This window comes from Solanum verrucosum, unplaced genomic scaffold (genome assembly GCF_900185275.1).
Source record: "Solanum verrucosum unplaced genomic scaffold, falcon-dt-bn FXZP01000032.1, whole genome shotgun sequence".
Taxonomy (NCBI): Eukaryota; Viridiplantae; Streptophyta; class Magnoliopsida; order Solanales; family Solanaceae; genus Solanum; species Solanum verrucosum.
In genome coordinates, this window is record NW_026020569.1 from 2,602,231 (window position 1) to 2,622,258 (window position 20,028).

At 31.9% G+C, this 20,028-nt stretch overlaps 2 protein-coding genes across 3 annotated transcripts; both read right to left on the minus strand.

Moving 5' to 3' along the window:
• Nucleotides 1-4,157: 4,157 nt before the first annotated feature.
• On the minus strand, nt 4,158-8,116 carry LOC125810827 (uncharacterized). 2 transcript variants are annotated; one of them, XM_049490316.1, is made up of 7 exons: nt 7,844-8,116; nt 7,669-7,749; nt 7,386-7,565; nt 5,825-5,995; nt 5,387-5,602; nt 5,204-5,292; nt 4,158-4,932 (listed from the first exon to the last, which is right to left on the minus strand). In XM_049490316.1, exons 1-7 carry the CDS (start codon nt 7,926-7,928, stop codon nt 4,243-4,245), a joined length of 1,512 nt encoding a protein of 503 aa, XP_049346273.1. In that variant the 5' UTR covers nt 7,929-8,116; the 3' UTR covers nt 4,158-4,242. The 2 variants fall into 2 exon arrangements, with proteins under 2 accessions (XP_049346273.1, XP_049346275.1); XM_049490318.1 differs by having other exon boundaries at nt 4,162-4,932; nt 7,386-7,562; nt 7,844-8,106.
• A 1,244-nt stretch (nt 8,117-9,360) lies between these two features.
• Nucleotides 9,361-15,363, minus strand: LOC125810824 (potassium transporter 8-like). The gene is made up of 8 exons (XM_049490312.1): nt 14,769-15,363; nt 14,200-14,683; nt 13,900-13,953; nt 11,852-12,112; nt 11,672-11,724; nt 11,286-11,409; nt 10,911-11,165; nt 9,361-10,419 (listed from the first exon to the last, which is right to left on the minus strand). Exons 1-8 carry the CDS (start codon nt 14,805-14,807, stop codon nt 9,371-9,373), a joined length of 2,319 nt encoding a protein of 772 aa, XP_049346269.1. The 5' UTR covers nt 14,808-15,363; the 3' UTR covers nt 9,361-9,370.
• Nucleotides 15,364-20,028: the final 4,665 nt, after the last annotated feature.

Below are 20,028 nucleotides of genomic sequence, written 5' to 3' on the forward strand. Positions count from 1 at the left end.
TTCACTTTTTTTTTCAAGCTATCAGTAATTTATTTTATCATCTTTGACTTCATAAAATTTTGAAAATGTTTCATGATTGGTTAAACTAAAAGAGAAGAAATTTAGTTCAAGGTCCAAGATATGTTGAGGATATAGAGTTTTAATTGTGATTATGGTTTTAATAAGAGAATGATATTTTCAAAGATTTCATTTATTTATTTTTTGCAATCTCTGATCATAAAAGGGGTCATATTAATAAAGAACATGTGTATGATGAGACACAAAATTGATCTGCCATGCGTTTAATAAATGTGAAATTAAGTGCTTATATATATGTTTTGTACTTTAATTTGTTGGTCTCAAACTATTTATCATGTTATATTTTTCGAGAGTTAAATAATAAAAAATTTAAAATATATTTTCTTTCGATATGGATAGGAGAAAAAATGATAGCTTTTTAATAATTTTTTTAAATAGTTTCATTTTAATTTTAAAATATTAAAGTAATTAAATTTAATTTAATTCTGAAAATCAATTAATATTAATTTTCGAAAAATAAAATGTGATCCAAAATACTTTTGTATGGAGAGATGGAGTAGTGATTAAATTTGCAAACATTATATAAAAGTTTTGAAGTTCGTTATTTCCACCTAATAATATTCTTGAAAGATGAACCTTTAAATTATATATAACTCTTGAGTTCTTTTATTTTCACCTAAAATTATTGTATTTATTATTCGTAGTAGCAGTAGCTTTTAGTCAACTTAGACCGAAAAAGAAGAAGAAAAAGGAGAATAATTTTGTCTTTATTTGATTTTAATATAATAAATAAAGTTATAATATTCCACCAAACTCTTTGTGTGCAAATATTAGTGTAGCTGGAGAAGCAATTGGTAAGGGAGTAGGACACAAGCAACCAAATGCCGAGCCTCTAAATAAAGGGAATATGGAATCTAGTGTATGGTGTATGAATTTATTTTTATTATATTAATATATATGCATTTGTTAGCACTTTAATTAGTTGAAGAAAAAAACTTAACACTTTGATTATAATAATTAGAGTGCTTGGTGGATGTTATATTCTAATTTCTCTCCAAAATAATTGCCACATATGTCATATATTATCAACTCCCCTTCAAATTTTTAATCAATCTTTTCTGTTCTTTATTTTACTTGAGAACATTCATGATTTGATTACCAGAGTGTATATTTGAAATATCTCATAATTAAGAATGTGAGTCACAAAAAGATTTGATATAATTGTGTGTTATACTATTGTGTGCTGTATGAAAAAAATCGACTAATTAATTCATAATTCATATAATCACAATTATGGAGGATTGGTGTCTTGGAAATTATGCAAAGAAATTTTCCTTGCATGTTCTACATTAATTAAGGTTGAATTTATAGCCTTAGATAAAGTGGATGGAGAAGTTAAATGACTCCGTCGATGACACTTCATTTTGGCCCAAATCGTTGATGTTATATGCATATATTGCCATGGTCAAACGATAATTAAAAAGGCAGAAAGTGTAATGTATAACAAAAAATCTCAGCATATACAATAAAGGTATAATATCGTTAGTAAACTACTTTTTACAGTGGAATTATCATAATTGACTATGTCAAGTCATCAAGAAATAATGTGTCGAATTCACTTACATAGACTATGATTAAGGACAAATTGTCATGATGGTAACTCTTTCTATATAATAGAAGATTGGAGATCCTAAAATCTAGGTTCAAAAAGATCAAACAAAGTCATTGATAACGATTCAACATAGTCAAAATAATTTTTTGATCCAAGGGTAAAGCGTTAAGGCCTTATAATGGTTTCTAAATTTGATAGGTATATATCAAATAGTGTCATCTCGCAATATGACACTTTTAGAAATCACCTACTAAAGTGTAAGTTATTTCAAGGAGAAATTTGTTGTGTCAATTATCTACGCATTTATGAACCAAACAATATTCATGGATGAAATAAACAAAATAGTGAAAATCAAAGGCAATATTCAAGCATATATTCATACTATCACTGACTATAAATTCAGAGGACCAACATCAATTTTCGTCATCAAATATCTGAACTTTTTCAACATTTTAATAAACAAATATTGGGACTTTGTGTGATTGGTATCACCATCTTTGCATTCTACTTCTGAAAGAAAATAATTTTCTTAATTAAGTAGAAGAGTAAATTCAGTCGCCTCATATACTTAATTTAAAGTTTCTATTTTTTGAGGGAAAATATGATTTACTTGGAGACTGAATTCGAATTGTTTTGACCAAATTCAAAGTTGAAAAAAGAGAGAAATATTTTGAGGTTCCCCTGTTGTTCGCTTTAGTTGTTGATTAGAATTTAGTAGTAGGTTAACGTTAAAAATGCAATTTGTATGGTAATGAGTCAAGTTTACGCCATCTTTTTCGACCATTTCCCCATCAAATTTATAAATACTACTCATTCTTCACAACTATTTTTTATTTCAACTTGTTTCACTAGATAATTAAGCCATTTTAATTTTACTATATTCCTCTCCATCTATCAAATCAAATGAGTATGAAAATGGGCACAACAAAATATTTAGCTATTTTCTTCACCTTCTTTTTGTTAGTCACTTACATCCAATGCCGTCCAATCACAAATCATTCTAATGAATCTATCAAGCATTCAAATTCTCATAACCAACGCATGAAAGTTCATCAACTTGGTGGCTCATCAGTTTCTCTAACTGAAGCCAAGAACTCGGGTCCGAGTCCTGGGGAAGGCCATAATGTGGTACACAATGAACACAATTGATATTATTATAATTGTTTAGTGTTTCACCTTCGTTGGTAGAGAGAATTATGTTTCTTTATATTATCTTGGACAATTTTAACCCTATATATAATTTAGCTTTTTTTAATTGAGTTTATGTCCAAAGTTGCAAGAGTAAATACACAGTTCGTAATTATTCATTACTGAATTTTCTATTTTTATTTTTCAAAATTTTTGTGACGACTACTCTAACCGGCTGCTAACTATATTCTACTTTTGAGTTCTATTTTTTTTTTGTAAACGGATCAATAATGTTAATTTGATTTGTCTTTATCATCTATATGTAATGTTTTCAAAATTACTCGCTAGACGTTGTTGTTTCAACTTTCCATCATATTGCCTATTGCTTGACGACCCATGGATTATGCTTGCAAGAATTAGAAATAGAGAAGGACCATATCACAAGGATCTATTTCCACAAGGATTGTAATTTTATATTTTTCCAAATAAAAAATAAAAAAATTTGCGTGCTAAATTATTGCATTACACAAAAATTTGCGTGCCATGGTATACTAATCAGTGACCACGATGCATGTGTCCTATTTCAGTTAGTTATCCACACTGATGTTACTTGAGAAAAAAAACATTACTACTGGTCAAGTTGATGACTCTTCTCTTAAAAGCTTGAGTGATTAAAAAGTCATTTTTTGTAACTTGTAGTACTAATTAAATAAGACCATTTGCGCTTCAATTTTTAGGTATTCAAGTGTCTAAGTTTTGACGATCAACAGTGTTACTTGATACATATATTAATGAAAAAAATAACAAGTACTAGATGAAATAGTCGAGATATGAACAAACTGTTGAGGGTCAGATCGATCCCCTTGCATCACATGTTGTTTAAATTCCACAAGTCATTTCAGTATACCTACTGAAATTATTTTCATGTGTTTGCTTGGGGACAAATTAAAGTTCCTTTGAAAACTCAAGTTAGGCATGTTTTTGGACAAGTATGCATGCTATGCCAAGAGAGATTTCTTTAAGTTTACTTTATATTTAGGTCATTATTGATTGTTTTTAAAGGGAATTGATCTCCACACTACTCAACGTCTATTCAAAAGCATTTTCTTCATGTTTTAGATCATCGAATATTTTATTATTGAACACTTGAATTTCTCTCTAAACAATATTTGTCAGGCTTATACCCCAACAAGAATCATTTTTCGAAACAGGGAGTCCCACTTCCAATTTAACTTTTGAAAATGTTTGAGTCAGGCTTCAAAATGTTAAGTGTACTACTAGGAAAAAAGAAAATATTCCCAAATAATTCTCAAAAGGATTCACTATAAGTTATGGATTACAAAAGAAATTCAGAATTCATATACTACTTTGTTTGTTTGTGCTGCTTTCTATGATCATATCCATTTCCCTATGAAAGATACAAGAGAAGTGAAATCCAGACAGAGTCCAAGTTGATGTTTTTCGCAATGGTCTAGCTATTTCCATCAGAATGAGTAACGCGTGCTGTAGTTGTACCTGGATCGAACGTTGTGACTATTATAAGCAGGATCACCATAATCAACTGCTTTTATCACCACTGTTTCACGGCGTCCATCCTGTTCTTGAACTGCTCCAAACACAATCTCTTTCGTTTCACAGCTTTCCTCGTAGTATGTCTGAGGACTTGATGACTGGTGCTTGTCGTGATGCTGATACACTTGTGGAAGAAACTGTTGTTGCTGAAAATTGCCATGCCCATGTGCAGCATTGCCATTCCATCCTACATAATGTGATTGACTTTGTCTGATATGTCGTGGTTTCTCCGGGTCTTTGTTCATGATTGGATAGGTTTTTCGGGGTGTAGGGTCTCTGGTATCAAGGGGCGGGGCCTCGTCTTCATCTCGAATTACATAGCTTTCTTGCATTGGCCATGTACTCGACTGTTTGTGATTGTAATGGTAGTGCTGCTGTACATGATGGGGGTAAGGGTTCTTTCTGAAACCTGAGAACATTCCTCCAAATATTTCAACTACAGTCGAACCAGTGTTCATAACAAGCCTTCCTAGTGATAGAAACAGGTTTTCATCCTGTTTCTCGTATTCATCTTCTGGCGGAATTATGGGAGGCCTCACTGACTTCATATTTCTCTGATATGGTGCATGTTGAATGCCTCTGACAGGAGCCCGCTGATCGTCCTGCCAATCAAGAAGGAAATGCATAAAAGATTTGCATGATGTTCCGCACTAATTGCTCCTTTCTATTAATCCACATGTGTAGGGAGCTTGGTGTTGACATAAATGAGGAATTATTTTTTGATTCCTAGTGAAGTTTATGCTCATTCCATCCATCTTTTATCTTTGTTCTATCTCCTTTTTGTCCATATTCCTAGGGAATGATAATACTTGATAGATTCTATGATTTAGGGAAAGAACAAAGAAACGGATTCTCAAGGTCATAGTTGCTTACACTGTTCGATGAAAAAAGGGCTCCAATTCTACGTTGTAACAAGGCCAGCATGTAACCGAAAAATATGGCAGCACAAAGCAGTGCTACACCTGCAGGGATAACATATATATTTTCTTCTGAACTTCTTTCATAATCAGTGGTGAATTAACTGGTAACACCAAGAAGTAGAAGGGTTGGGTTTACCGAGTTGGAGATTGTTGTCGTCATACTGGTGTGAACAGTCATCATCATTGAGCTGTATCTCTCTAATTGCCTGGTTTCCTCTGTCTATTACTAATAGCGAGCAGCTGCTACCAACGAAAACCACATCAAAGTCATCGGAAAATTGTGCATCTTCACTTGGCCCATCAAGATGACCTCCACCTCGGGCTGACTTTCCTCCAGCAATAGTTACAACTCCTGTATATTATATAAAATATGCTGGAGTCATGAATGATACTCGATTGAATTTCTAGTAACATTAATTTTCTTATCGAACTAGTAGTACCGTATGATTCTACCATGATCATATGCATGTAACATTAGATGAGCCAGCCAAATGCTGGTATGGGTTAGATTTCATAGCAGAAAGAGTTTATGCATCAATCAGGACAAATGTTAGGCAGACTTTCAAAAGTTTACCAGCATCACTGATTTTTCTGATTGCCATATTCATGGTATCCGCAACGTATATATTTCCTTGATCATCCATGGCAATTCCTTTGGGATGGTCCATCCTTGCTTCTCGTAGCCTCCCATCCACATGCCCCGAGTACCCTTCAGGAGATCCAGCAACCAATTTTGGACGGCTATCTACAGTTCAATCATCCGCGTAATCACAATGTCAAAATTTGATAGAAGAAAAACATAATCATATAGAAGTGCTTATCAACATCTAAAACACATGCATTCCTTCAAACCAAGAAAAGAAGTGAGAGAAGCTGAACTATACAGCAGCACAGAATGCAATAAGTGAGAGTGAAGACACACATCCTACACAACTAGTGAAAGCATTTGATTAATTGAGAGTGAAAACACAAATCTACTTTTGCTCGGAAAATTAAGAATGAGCTCATTTTACTTTAGAAAAGGGATCATAAGCAATTAGACAGTAAAGTGAAAGACGTTGGTCACAAAATAAGATGGAGGGAACTTAAAGAGTTTAATTAGAAAGAACCACCAAAGCTCTGTCTGCTTCAAGAAGTGGCCCTATGGTAAGGAAATGAATGCGAACCTCAGAACAAAAGGAAAAGAAAAGAATATTTCAAAGTAATTTAGAGCATGAAAACTGAACAAGTATTCGAGATTTTAGAGTGAGTACTGTAAAGCTATTCAAGCATCTAGAGTGTGATCATTTCTTTCTTGTATACTAGTAATAAAACTTTTGAGCGAAAAGTATTTGAATAATAATTGTAACTCCCATAGTAGGACCACCTAGCATGATTCAAAGTTTTGTAGTAATAATATTTAAGGGAATAATGAACAGTGCAGAAGCACGAGTTCATTCTTTACCCACAAGAGACACAACCTTTTATTTTGAATTGGATTAGAAAAACATAGAGGACCCCATAGAAATGATTGCCTCCCTCTCTTCAGGTAAAGAATAAAGCAGAGAAGTTTAGCCTAGCACTCAAGACTCAAAGAACTTGGTCCCAATACAAAAAGCAGAAATTAACAAATTTAGAAAAAGATGGAATGCTTCTACATTCAACTTAACTAAAACAAAGAGGGAAAAAAAAAAAAAAGATGTTCCATCTTCACAAAAGCAAATATGAACCCCAAACATAAAAAGTCCATTGTAATAAAATTCAGATTCGCATAAAGCTTGTAAATGAAGCTGTTGGGCTAAATCAGCTAAAAGATACTCTTAACATGGTGTGATATTGTCCGTTTTGGGTCAAGCCGGTTTTCTTCGAAAGGCCTCCCACCGTTAAGAGATCGCACATATTATATGTAGTTTTCCAATCTTTTCAGTTATCAATATGGAGACTTTGTTCGCACACGCAACAAAAACAATTAGAATAAGAATATTTTGAAAACTGACAAAGAGAGAGAGGAACATTAGCTCTCAGGATTAAGTCCTAGAATGTGTCAATCACAACCATAATGAACATAAAAACGATACTGATTTTGTAGCTCCCAGTATTTGAATTACACAACACTAAATGAAACGAAATGCTGTAAGACAATAATAAAAACTCACATCGAGACAATGGTGTTGAAACTCTGTAAACATTACTATTCTCAGAATCCAAAATGAGAACTTCTCCAGTTGAAGAAACCTCCACTGAATAAGGTTCAATTCCCATCTTGCTTCCATCAAACACAGTTTCAACAACGTATCCACTCTCAAACTTAATCATTGAACGGCTAGAAACAGCTGCTTTAATCAAAACAAACAAACCCCGTCATTTCAACAAACACTCAAAAGGCACAATTCACTAACAATTGAAAAAACAAAAACAGGGGATATACACCAAATATACCTGTTTTTGTCGTTGATTTTAGTGACCACGCCCACTTAAACATCACAGATGCAACATTAGCAACAACCCCACCAACAATCTCTGCAGAAAAACAAAAAAGATTAAAACTTTATAAAAAAAAAAAACAAAGTTTTGAATGAAGAAAACAGAGGATTTAGTTAAGAAATGTACTAACTTGCAGCAGGGGTTGCTGAGGCTGATGAAAATTCAATCAATGGAAGAAAGACAACAAGAAATAAGACTACCCAATTCCTTTTCATGATTCTTGCAAGTTACTATCCAAGATTACAACTTTGAACAATTTAATACAAGGTAAGACAAAAAGCTCACATTATTGTTAATTTAGTGAAAGAAACAGAGCAGACAAATATACAGAGAAACAGAGCAAAAAGCTAGTAGTAGTAGTAGTATTATATTAAGGATACTAAAAACTTGAAGTTAACTCTATACAAAAATTGGTTAAAATAAAAAGTAAGAGAGGAATCAAATGCTTCTTTACTTTTTGTTGTTAATTTTTGTTTAATAAAGAGTTCGGTCAGTAAATAAGAGTGGATTTGCAGCGCATGAGTGAATTGACGGAAATAGCCTTGGGTGTTGAGGTACTGTAATCGAGAATGATAAGGTTAAACGTGACCTTTACAGTGTAGAAAGTGATGTTCCCAAGACAAATAAAAACAACAGCAAAGACAGGTGCAGAATATCAGACCTCATGCGTGCGTCTGCTATGCCGGTAACTCTAATTCTTTATAAGTACTTTTTTTACTCATATTACTTTTATATTAAATACTCCTAGTATAGTTAAATTTAAAATTAATAATAAAATTTACTGCTAATTAATATTTTCTAAAGAAATGTAGCAAGTCAAAAGGGGTCAAATAACAAAAAATGAAAGAAAACTAAAAGTATTATTAACAACGACAATAATATATATCTAGCGTAATTTCGATTGAAATGTGAAAGAATAAGGTAAAAAGATGATTTGTGATTAGATTTTTGGTGCGTTCTAATAATGACAATGTGTTAATATTATCAAATTAATTAAAAACAATTATAGGTGATGCTTTATAATTAATAATTTGAAAAATAAGTTATTTTAGATCTGGTGGGTCTGGACTGTGGGGTTCGAACCTTGAGGAACTTGCCTGAGTTCTTTTTGTTTAATTCGAGACCTAAAAAATTGATTCATTCTTTTTGTTTAATTCGAGACTTAAAAAAAAAAAAAAAAAAAGAAGATGATTCATTTGCCCTTTTCCCTCATCATCACGTTTTGTCGAGAAAGAATGAGTAAAATATTCATTGCGTCTTCTGCACTCAAGTAAAAGATTCACATTCATCCCAAAATTCCATTATTTATTTATCTTCCTTAGCAGCAAAAAAAATATTATCGCCCTATCAGAAGTTAAACTATACTGATAGCGCACCCAGAGACATCATCCACGGACGTAGGCCACGTAAGAGTACTTATACATAACAAGAGAATATTAAACAACTTGTTTAACTCATATTTTATCCCTTTATTCAAACATACATGCCTCTAAAGCTCAGTATTTCCTTTTCTCGTGGTATTTATTGCCTTGTATAAAGCAAAAACTCATGTACCATTACAACATTTACAAAGCTTTTCGAATTTAAAAAATACCAAAAAAGAAAAAACATATGCTACAATTCTATCCTTTAATTAGAAAAAAAGTAAAAGCACAAATTATACATGGTAGATCATTCCAACCTCCAAAGTTGAAGCTTGAGGGAAGCTCAATGCATATGTTGGTCCACGACAATTTCTTCTTAAAAAGTCATATCCTATGTTAATCACCAGTTTTTTTATCAAACTTGAACCCCTTTTAGCTCTAACATAACAATGACCAAGTATAAATGCCATCCCTGCTTCCCTAGCTTCCATGAGTTCTTGCAACTCTTCGCGAACGCTTAAATCCATTTGTGGACTCTCTGGCACCAGAAATCTTACTCTTTTTCGTGCTACTTCTGGCGAGCTGATTTCTATCATTTCTGTATCTACATGAGTCAACTCTCCGTTCTCCTCGCATATTCTTATCCCATCAATGTGTGTTGAAGTTGTCCCAATAACCGTCAGCCTTTCATTGGCGTCTATATCTTCTACAGCTTCAAAACTCTGTCCTCGTCCCTCTGAGCGGATGAATTCACCTATGCTACAAACTAGATCCTTTTCAAACTCTACGTCATCCATGTGAATGTCTCGATAACCATATCGTGCTATGCATCTGTAGACACGGTACTCTTTGGGTCCGATTCTTCCAACAAGGAACCTTTCTTCAGGTCTCACGTGAGGTACTGGGACAGACTTGATGCAAAGGAAAACAAGGACCTGGTGGAAAGCAGGGAGGTTGGTGATGAAATGGGAGAAAATAGCTGGAATTCCTGTAACAAGCTCGGTGTGAATGAGACCAATGCCGCGGACCCGGGTAATACCCAGGTTGGGACTCAAGGTGAGCAGCCAGTTGATGGGAATTTTGTTATCAACATCAAACTCGTACTTCTTCAGGGTTCCGTAATGCCAACTATACATGACAGCTAGAAATATAAAAGAGAGAACAATCGGTACCCAGGCCCCTTCGAGGAACTTGATTAGGGAAGCTGAAAAGTAGAGGGCTTCAATGGAACCAAAGAAGAATATAAAGCATATGGCGAACAACACATTTTTGTGCCAGCAGAGGACAATGACTAGAGACATGAAGCAGGTAGTGACCAGCATAACAGTTATAACTGCCAAACCTGCAAGAGGAAAGGTTGCACTGTAATTTCCAACGAAATTTAGTCCTACCTAGCATTCTTCTAACCTTAGCAAAACACAAGCATTCAAGAAAAGGTAAATCTGCAAATCTAATTACATGTAAGCATTGTAGACACTAAACCAACATTGTCAGTGTCTATCTATAACATTTCTATGAGGTTGAGAGTTAATTAACTTTCTCGTAGTATGTTTTAGAAACAGGCTGTCTTCTTAAATTATGTAACTTGCAACTTATCCCTGCAGTTTTCCTACTAACGTGTAACTAACCAAGTGATTCTAATGTTATAACGAACCAACAAGACCAATTTAAAATCAGAAAATAACAGGGAAGTGAATTTTCTGTTCTGTCCATGGATGTATTAAAAGAGAGTTCTGTTCCGGTCAGGAAAGAAAAGGAGGAATAAGATATGAAAACATGAAACTTAATCAGGCATTTATATAATAATGCATATTATTTAGCTGTTGATGATACCTGATGCATTGCTTATGTGTTTTGTGTCACGGAAGCCAATAGTAACTGCCAAGCACAGCACCATCAACGTCCAGTTTACCTCTGGAATGTAAATCTGGCCATGGATTTTGGATGATGTATGTACTATTTTGACCCTTGGGAAGCAACCCAAAGCAGAACATTGCTTGATTATGGAAAATGTCCCAGTGATGATGGCCTGGCTCCCAACCACTGCAGCAAGTATTGCAATAGCCAGAACAGGATAGCGTAATTTTTCTGAGACAATGATAAACATATGAATATGTTGAGATGTTAAAAGAGATAACGATGCTGCAACTTCAAATGCATTAAGAAAAAAAAATGAGAACGTAGAGAAAAGAGGATCAAAGTACTTACCAGGTACTGATACATAGAACCCAATGTGGTAATCACTTGCGATAACGTGATGCTTGGAAAGATATGCAGCTTGTCCCATATAAGCAAGAATTAATGATGGGTAAACAACAAAGGTAAAAGCTATCTGCAGAGAAGCAGCTCTTGTTAGGATTTTGGTTGAATTTGCAGTTGCCAACATAAAGCACTTTAACTTGGTACATCTACAAGGACCTTTATTCACATTGAACAAAACAACAGCAGAAAATCTCATTTTGACAATAAACAATTTAACACACATCAGCTCAGTATCCTCCAAAATGTGGGGTACAGATTTGAAGGCACTTTTCTGAAGCAAAGTTCAGGAAACTGATGCAAAACCGTCCTGTGTCAAGATTCGAGTTAATTACCTTAATAGACAGCTGTGAGAAGTGTCCAAGATCAGCAAACATAGCCTCTGAACCTGAAAGATGGAAAAGCAAAGAGAATACAAAATTAATTCAAATAACTTGAGGAATTTGACATGCAAAGAAATGAAAAATCCCACCACAAACATCAAGATAACAATTTCACATCAATGAATGGGCTACCTGTTATGCATAATAAAATCCCACCCAGTGACATCCATCCTCCTCTTTGGGTCTTCTTCAAGAATTTGTACATGTAGTATGGAGATAATGCTTGGTAAACATGGGGGTTCCAGTGGATGATGTTGTACACCCCAATTGCGCTAATGCACAAAAGCCATGTAATCACAATCGGTGCAAATAGAAATCCTAGTCGATGTGTTCCATAATGTTGGAGAAAAAATAAGAACACAAGTATGACACAAGCAACTGGAACTTCTACATCTGCAGGATAAAAATCATTTCAGCACATTATTCATTAGTATGATCTAGAAGATAACAATAATCAATGACATCATTTCAGCAGACGAAACTAAAATTCATCATCTATAGAAACAAAACAAGTTTGCTTCTTTCTGACTCCCATAATTTCAAAAATTAACTCGAGAAATTATCGAAAATCCATACTAGTTCAGTAAGCATTATAAAATAACCGTCCCGTATCTGTAATTATATGATTGATTAGAACAACATTTTGAGATTATTTCTTGATACATAAATCCATAAGTTGCCAGTAGGAGTCCATCTTAGAGAACAAATATCCATATAATGGGCCACAAGCAATATTTATATGAATAATAAGATTTCTTAGCTTATTCTCCAAACAGTTACAACAAAACTATAGATCGGTTATCACTATGCTGCCAAATGAATACATCCAACTATGTAAATATTTCTACAGTTCCTTATCATAATCACAATCCATAATTTTAAGACATATCAGTAAATATTTTGCTGTGTTAGATTAGATATATTTTTCAGACTGGAAGTACTATGTATAAAAGCTCATAGGTGTACTTGTCCAATGCATTCCCCCATTCTATTTGCTCATTTCTCACATTCTAAATACCAGATATGCAAAATGTGACAGACACAAAAAGAGAGGGCACTTGTCTTTAAGGAGCTCCAAGAGACATCATGCCAGTGGTATATTTTTCCCTTCTAATTCAGTGGAATACACATTTTAATCAGACTAACATACTTTATACCTATAATAGTGGTTGTACCAAACTAACTTAATCTTTTTCCACTAATTCTATTCAATTTCTGATATAACCAAACATTATCCAGCAGCCTCTTGCTTTATGAAATAAAAACTATTAGTCTCAAGTTGAATCCTCACTTTAAAAATAAGGATAACATCAATGTGGTCTACCACAGTGGGGAAAGAACCTAACTTTATTTATTTATTGATGTTGATATGACTTTGATTACCATATACATTTTTGTCTTTAATTTAGTATCAAGGGACCCACAATAATGCATCTTCATCAGATATTGGCAACCTCTCCATGTCACAAATTGCACGTCCATTAGAAAAAGTTTCCAGATAAAGAAAACCAACTTTAAATCCCCGAGTCTCGTTACATGTAACCCAGATATATCTGATTAAACTATGCACAAACCAAATTATAATAAGATAGTGGCATCAGGAAAAGCTAAAGATAATCAAATGAGATCAGCCATAAGGAATTGATCTCTATCTTAATATTCCCTCGATTTCAATATGTTTGTCTTACTTTCCTTTTTAGTCCATTTAAAAAAGAATGTCTCTCGATTTCAATTTTTCATATGACATGCTTAAGATCACAAGATTAAAAAACATTTTGGTATAACTTACATACCTTTAGTTTAAGAACACAAGATTGAAACTCTACTTTGTTAAACTTTGTGTCAAGTCAAAACCAAACAAACAAATTTTAACAAAGGGAGTAGTTCATTATGACTACTTTTAACCAGACATACATTAGACCTGAAACTATTTCCAATTATTATCTTCTACATTTGGTCATAAACACTCCTATGTCTTTTCAGTTAATCAGTTTGCTAGAGCATCAGAATATCATCTAATAAGTACTATTTTGACATAACAAGGATGAGCATCTTTTAATAATATGGAAGAAAGCTGTAAAATAAAATAGATATGACTTATGATTCTTCATTTTCTTCAAAGGGATATGGACAAGGGGGACATGAGGGAACAATAAATCTGCCAAAAGATATAGACTCACATTGGTGATGATGCTTTGCCATTGAAAGTTCTAGTCCAGAGACAGCAGAAAACACTGCAGATTCAATGCACCATAAATAAAATTAAAAAAAGGGTTAATTATCAGCAAGATCACATCTCCAATCTGGCAATAAACCAAGTCAAACAAGCATTATACACGAGGCAGATCCAGAACTTAAATTTGACCGTTCAACCTACCCCTGAACTCACTGCACTTTCGCGATTACAGGTTCACAGCATGATAATTATAAAAAATTTAATGATTTTTCACACACATACTGAAATCTCTGATCATATATACCTGAGATTGCAGGCGTAAGGACTCCATCACCGATAACCATACAAGTACCAATCAATGCTAAAATGAGCAAAATTTTCTTCAAAAATCTGTGTTTCTCCAGAGTTGATTTCAAGCTCATCCCAATCCTATCAGCTGATAAATTTCTATCATTCTTGTACTCATACAGATCCTCATCAGCCAATTGGCCATTAGGCAAAGTGCTAACACGGGTATATCGACACAACAGGGAATACAAGGCAAAAGTCCCACCTTCACCATTGTCATCAGCTCTCAACACAATGAACACATATTTTAACAATGGAATAAGAGTTAATGTCCAAAACACAAATGATAAAACTCCAAATATCTCATCATTAGACTCAGAATGTTGAATATCCTCTGCAAAAGTGCTCTTGTATACATATAGAGGTGAAGTACTCAAATCTCCATAAACCACACCTAAACTCTGATACGCTAAAGCTATAACTGTCCTCCATGATTCTTTCTGCAACAAAATTGGATTATCAAAAATGACTCAAAACCTCAATTTTTTTCAAATATGGGCAACATAATATTGGCAAAGTTCTGACCTTTATGGGATTTTGACGGCCCCAACTTTCAATATCCATTACTGGGGTTATCAAACACTTGAAGAGAAGCTCATACTATAATCTTGAAGAAATTAATGACCCAATAAATGGCTAGTGGTTCCCTTAATTTGAAGATATTGCAAACAAAATCCAAGAATTTTATGAGTGGACTGAGCAATTGAGTGACCTACAGGAAAGAAGATCAAAGGGACAGACACAAAACACCATAAGGAAAAAAACAAAGATGATAGTATTGGGACGAGGAACAAAAAGTTGGTGGGAAATTGGAAGTAGCTGCTTTTTCTTTTTATACAAATGGAATAAATGATGACAAAAAAAAATATATATATGACACTAATCCCCTGTAAGAAAGGGCATTATTAATATCACATAAACTCAATTATGGAATATAAAAATCTCAACTTTATATGACAAGAACCCAATATATACTTTCTAATCCTTATTAATGTGTGAGATTTGGGTTATCTACCACACCCACTTTGTTTCTTGGCTGGAGCTTCTCTAATGGAGTAGTAGAATATTTTGAGTGGGCGTAAGGGGTAGGGGCTATGAAATTGCAGAACAAGAAGGTGGGGTGAGTGTGAGTATTTGTCAGTGAATGAATGTATTGACTGGAGGCACCAAATTAGCTGATATTCTGACATATCGCACTGGACATTGAAAGCAACCTTCATAAGCAATATTATGTCGCCTTGTTTAATTAGCCACGAAATTAAAAAGAGCTATTTTTTTTCTTCAAATATGTGATTTAATACAAATTAGAAATATTTGTGTCTATAACTTTAAATTTTATTTTTATGTTAAAAAGGAATTATCCAGAGATAGTTATTTATTTATCAGCCTTAAATATGACAGCATTCATGTGCTATTATGGTTGGTCAAATAACTTATGGCATAGTTTAAAACTTCTACTATTTGATTGAGTAAATTGTTTTAATTACAAATGTCCTTTATTAGTCTTTATGACATTTACTACCATTCTTATTCTTTGTTTTAGACGTTTTGAATATTATCTTTTCTATATATACTTTTCAAGTGCTCATGAAAGGAGGAGGAAAAATAGTGACGATAAGACTAAAAGGGCAAATATCTTTTAATTTATTTTGTTGGATTTTCTCTCAATCTAAAATTTATACTGAATGCCATATCTTTAAAAATAGTGTTATAGACACGTCTCAAGCAACACAATTTTTCGTGATTTCCAATATTTTGCAACATAAAATAACTCACGGAGTTGGCTGAGATGGTAACATGACAATTACAAGACAGAATGTGGTTACATGCTGCTAAATTAGAAAAAATAATAATAGTAAAAACAAAGAGAGTAGATCAGACTAATAGAAAACAAAAATATACAATGAGGAAAGAGAAGTGATCGGTTATTGTCGGACCAATATGTACAAAATACAAAATATTTAACATTTCCACATTTATGAAAAATGAAATACTATAATACCAAAAGAATCTCAATATTCGTGACACTTCTCTTTAAAAAAAATTGATTGAAGTAAACATTTGTTTTATAAAAATTTATATAAGGATTTTATATTAGTTTATCGTTAACACCTATGAGCTAGTAAATTGTCTTCCTATATTTTTTGAATTACTACATGTTTACAAGGGTTTGTTCGTAAAACTAATAATGTTGTTAATATGAGTTGTGGACATGATACACATTGTAGGATAAGATTTAAGATGATCAAATCAAATGAAGGTTAAAAGTAACGTATATATATAACGAATAATATATGATTACATAGGTTATTTATGGTGTTTGGACAAGTTATATATAGGCAATCACACATATAATTATATATATGTGCCTAATATTATATTAATTAAATGTTGTTAAATAAAACTTAAATAAATTGAGCTAATTTAGATGTAAATCTCAATCGAGTCATTTTATATATATATTTTTTTAAATGATGTCTCGACTGATACTTATGTGACATGAGTACCACAAATAAAGCAAAGTTGTCATCTTATTGTGTATGTCATGGACTAACTCGGATGTTGAAATATGTGAATGCGAAGTGACCATTAAATTGGGGCAAATTTGGTTGCTTATGTAAATTGTGGACCACAACTTTTAGGATTGGAAACTTCAAGAGAGGAAATTGACAATCTAAATTGAAGAAAGAGGGCTATCAAGTAATCCTTTAAGGCCCTACCTATAAACCACCTTTAGCTTGCACTTGACTACTTATCATCCTTTCTTTTCAAAAATAAAATTAAGAATTACCAAAAAAAGGAGCTAATTTTGGAGTATAGGGCGGCTATAATTTTAAATTCATAAATTTCAAATTTTGACTCTATCTTGTTTTGAAGATTGAAAAGTTGGATATTAAAAATCAAATCAAAATAACCATATTTTTTTATATTTATAAGTTTTATTTGACAATTTTTGCGCAGACCTAATATTTTGAAATTCTCCTTTTTAAGTATTTGGACAAGCAATTTGTTTTCTCCATGATGAAGAAAAGAAAATTAAATATGTTGTTGGCTACAAAAAATAAAAATAATAAAAATCAAGGGTTTACATATTTGGTAGTGTTTCACTCACCTTTTTTTTTTTTCATTTATTTAACTTTTGAAAAAAGTGGTGGGGTTTTTCTTTTTAGTTCTAGTGGTGTTTCCACCTTGCTCCACAAAATTATGTAAATCAAAGAAAAGCCGAAAATAAGACGGAATTTTTAGCACTCTCATTTGTTTCAGTTTTGTTTGCTTTTATAATTTATAATATCTGAAAAATAGAAGTTATACTATTCTCCCTCCGTTCTATATTACTTGTACTTTTTAAAAAAGAATCATAAACAAGAAGATTATTTCATTTACTTACCTTTTTTTACTCTTTTAAACACAATTCCTTATTTATCGTTGCCAAAATTAACAATAATGAAAGTTTTTTTTAGAGTTTACAATATTTATAGTACTTTTTTTTTAACAAAAAGAAAAAAAAGGAGTAAAATAGAAAAAAATTAATTATCTTGATTTAGAATACATATTTATGAAACTGTGGGTAAATAATATGGGAAGAAGGGTGTACTAATTTGTTTGTGTGAAGATCGATATTCAAAGTGATTTAAGAAAAAAATAAATAAAAGGTGCTCGACAAGATTTAAGGTATAAACGGCAGGGAGTCGACAGGCCATCAGCAGATTCAATATATTTTAGGTTAAGTACTAATAGCATTAACTACTTTGTAAAAAATTAAAAAGTCCTCTTGTTCGTTAAAATTCTGTCTCATCTATATTTTTTTTGTTTGAGAAAAATATTTTATTGTTCATATATGTCATTATTTGTTAACTTGAACATAGGTCTGATTTTGCAAAATCATTTATTTATATGTGGTCAATTTTCACTTGGCCACAAAATGAGAAAAGGCTCAAATATGTCTTTTTCTCAAACGAAAATGATATAGATGAATCAAACTTTTAAATGATGACATAAACATGTCTTTTCTCAAAATTCGATGGCATATTTAAGCATATTCCCTTCAAATTATATGTACTTCTATTCTATAACCAGTGCATGTAACTTACTAAATTTTTTTTTAATTACACAAAAGCGAGTAAAAACAATGTGTTTATTCCCCTTACATATACTTACTAGCAACTTCCCCAAAGATGTCATGTTTGTCTCTTAACAAAAGTGAGAATATTCAAGTCAATTTTTTGGCCGGCGAACTTAAGCAATTGACTAAATTTTTGAAAAAATAAATATTTATTTTTAAAAAGTGCTTATGAATAACATTCAGAGTTGTTTTTTCAAAAGCTTAAATAGTAGTAGTAGTTTTTTTTCAAAAGTATTTTTGAAATATCAATCAAGCACAAAGTATTGTTTTATTATTGATAAAAGAAAATTTAATTAATTAATCAAACATAAATTATTATTTACTTTTAAAAAATATATATTTTTAATTACTTTTAAAAATAAGAGATTTTCAAATTTGACGCTATAAGTTTATTTGCTAGTAGCAACTCATGATAAATTTAATGGGGTGTTCACAATTGGCATGAAACAGGAAATTATTCGAACTTTGGCATAGGCAGAATAAAATAAAATAATTAACTCCTCAACCAGAGTTGTGAAAGGGCGAAGAAAAAGGAGGAGAAAAAAAAAGAGTTAGTGGAAACATTCAATTGCATGACCAATCCAATCTGCAATAATGTAAATATTTTACTATTTATTTTAATATTTATATAAGAGAGTTTGAAGATGAGATCAGAGTATCAACTTATAATGTTGTTGTTTCCTCTTCCCAAAGTATGATATACTCACTCGGTCCTTTTTAGTTGTTATGTTATATTTTTTGAAGGTCGATTTAACTAATTTTAAAGTATTATAAATTGCATATATATCAATATGATGAAAAATACATAATAAAATATTAGTCAAAACTTTTTACTTTATATGTTTTTAATTACTTGTTCACTTTTGAATTGACACACATATTAAGAAAACAATAATTGACACAGTGAGTTTACCATTTATCTCTAATAATTATGAAGTAGATAAATTAAAAACTTGAGATTTTCAAGAAGTTTTACATTTTTCAAAGTAATTAATTGAATGTATAATATGTAAAAAAAATGTCCTTTCTTGATTTGTCAAAATTGACAAGTAATTAGGGACAAGTAATTAGAGATATAGGGAGTATTATTTGATTCTAAAAAATGAAATATGACAACTAAAAGGGGATGGGAAAGTATTATATTATTCTTTCACCGTAATATTTTATATGTATTTTAAATTATTAATTAATATAATTTATAATATTTCAAAAATGATTTTATATAAATATATTTTATTTTTAAAAAATAAAATAAAATTTCATATTCAAATTATTATCAAATTAAATTACTCGACTCTTAAATTTTAAATTACACATAACTAAATCGCGACAAAAAAATATTATTTTAATAAAATAATACTATTATGATGGAATAAAGCTTACGTGGGATAGTAGCGCCATGGACGGATTAATGTAGTGCCTTCTCCGGCCACAGAATTGAAAGGTAACGTGTCCCAACTTGATTTTGTTAGTCTCAAATCAATGCAAAATAATACTATATGGGCAAAGATCCTAATTATTCGCACATTATATTTCCTAGACTCAAATATTTGTGTTTGATTTCTAAAAATGGCTATATCAAATTATTTATTATTATAAAAGTTTAGAATAATATTATTATTTTTTCAATTTAATTATTTTGAATATTGCAAATACCTCAAT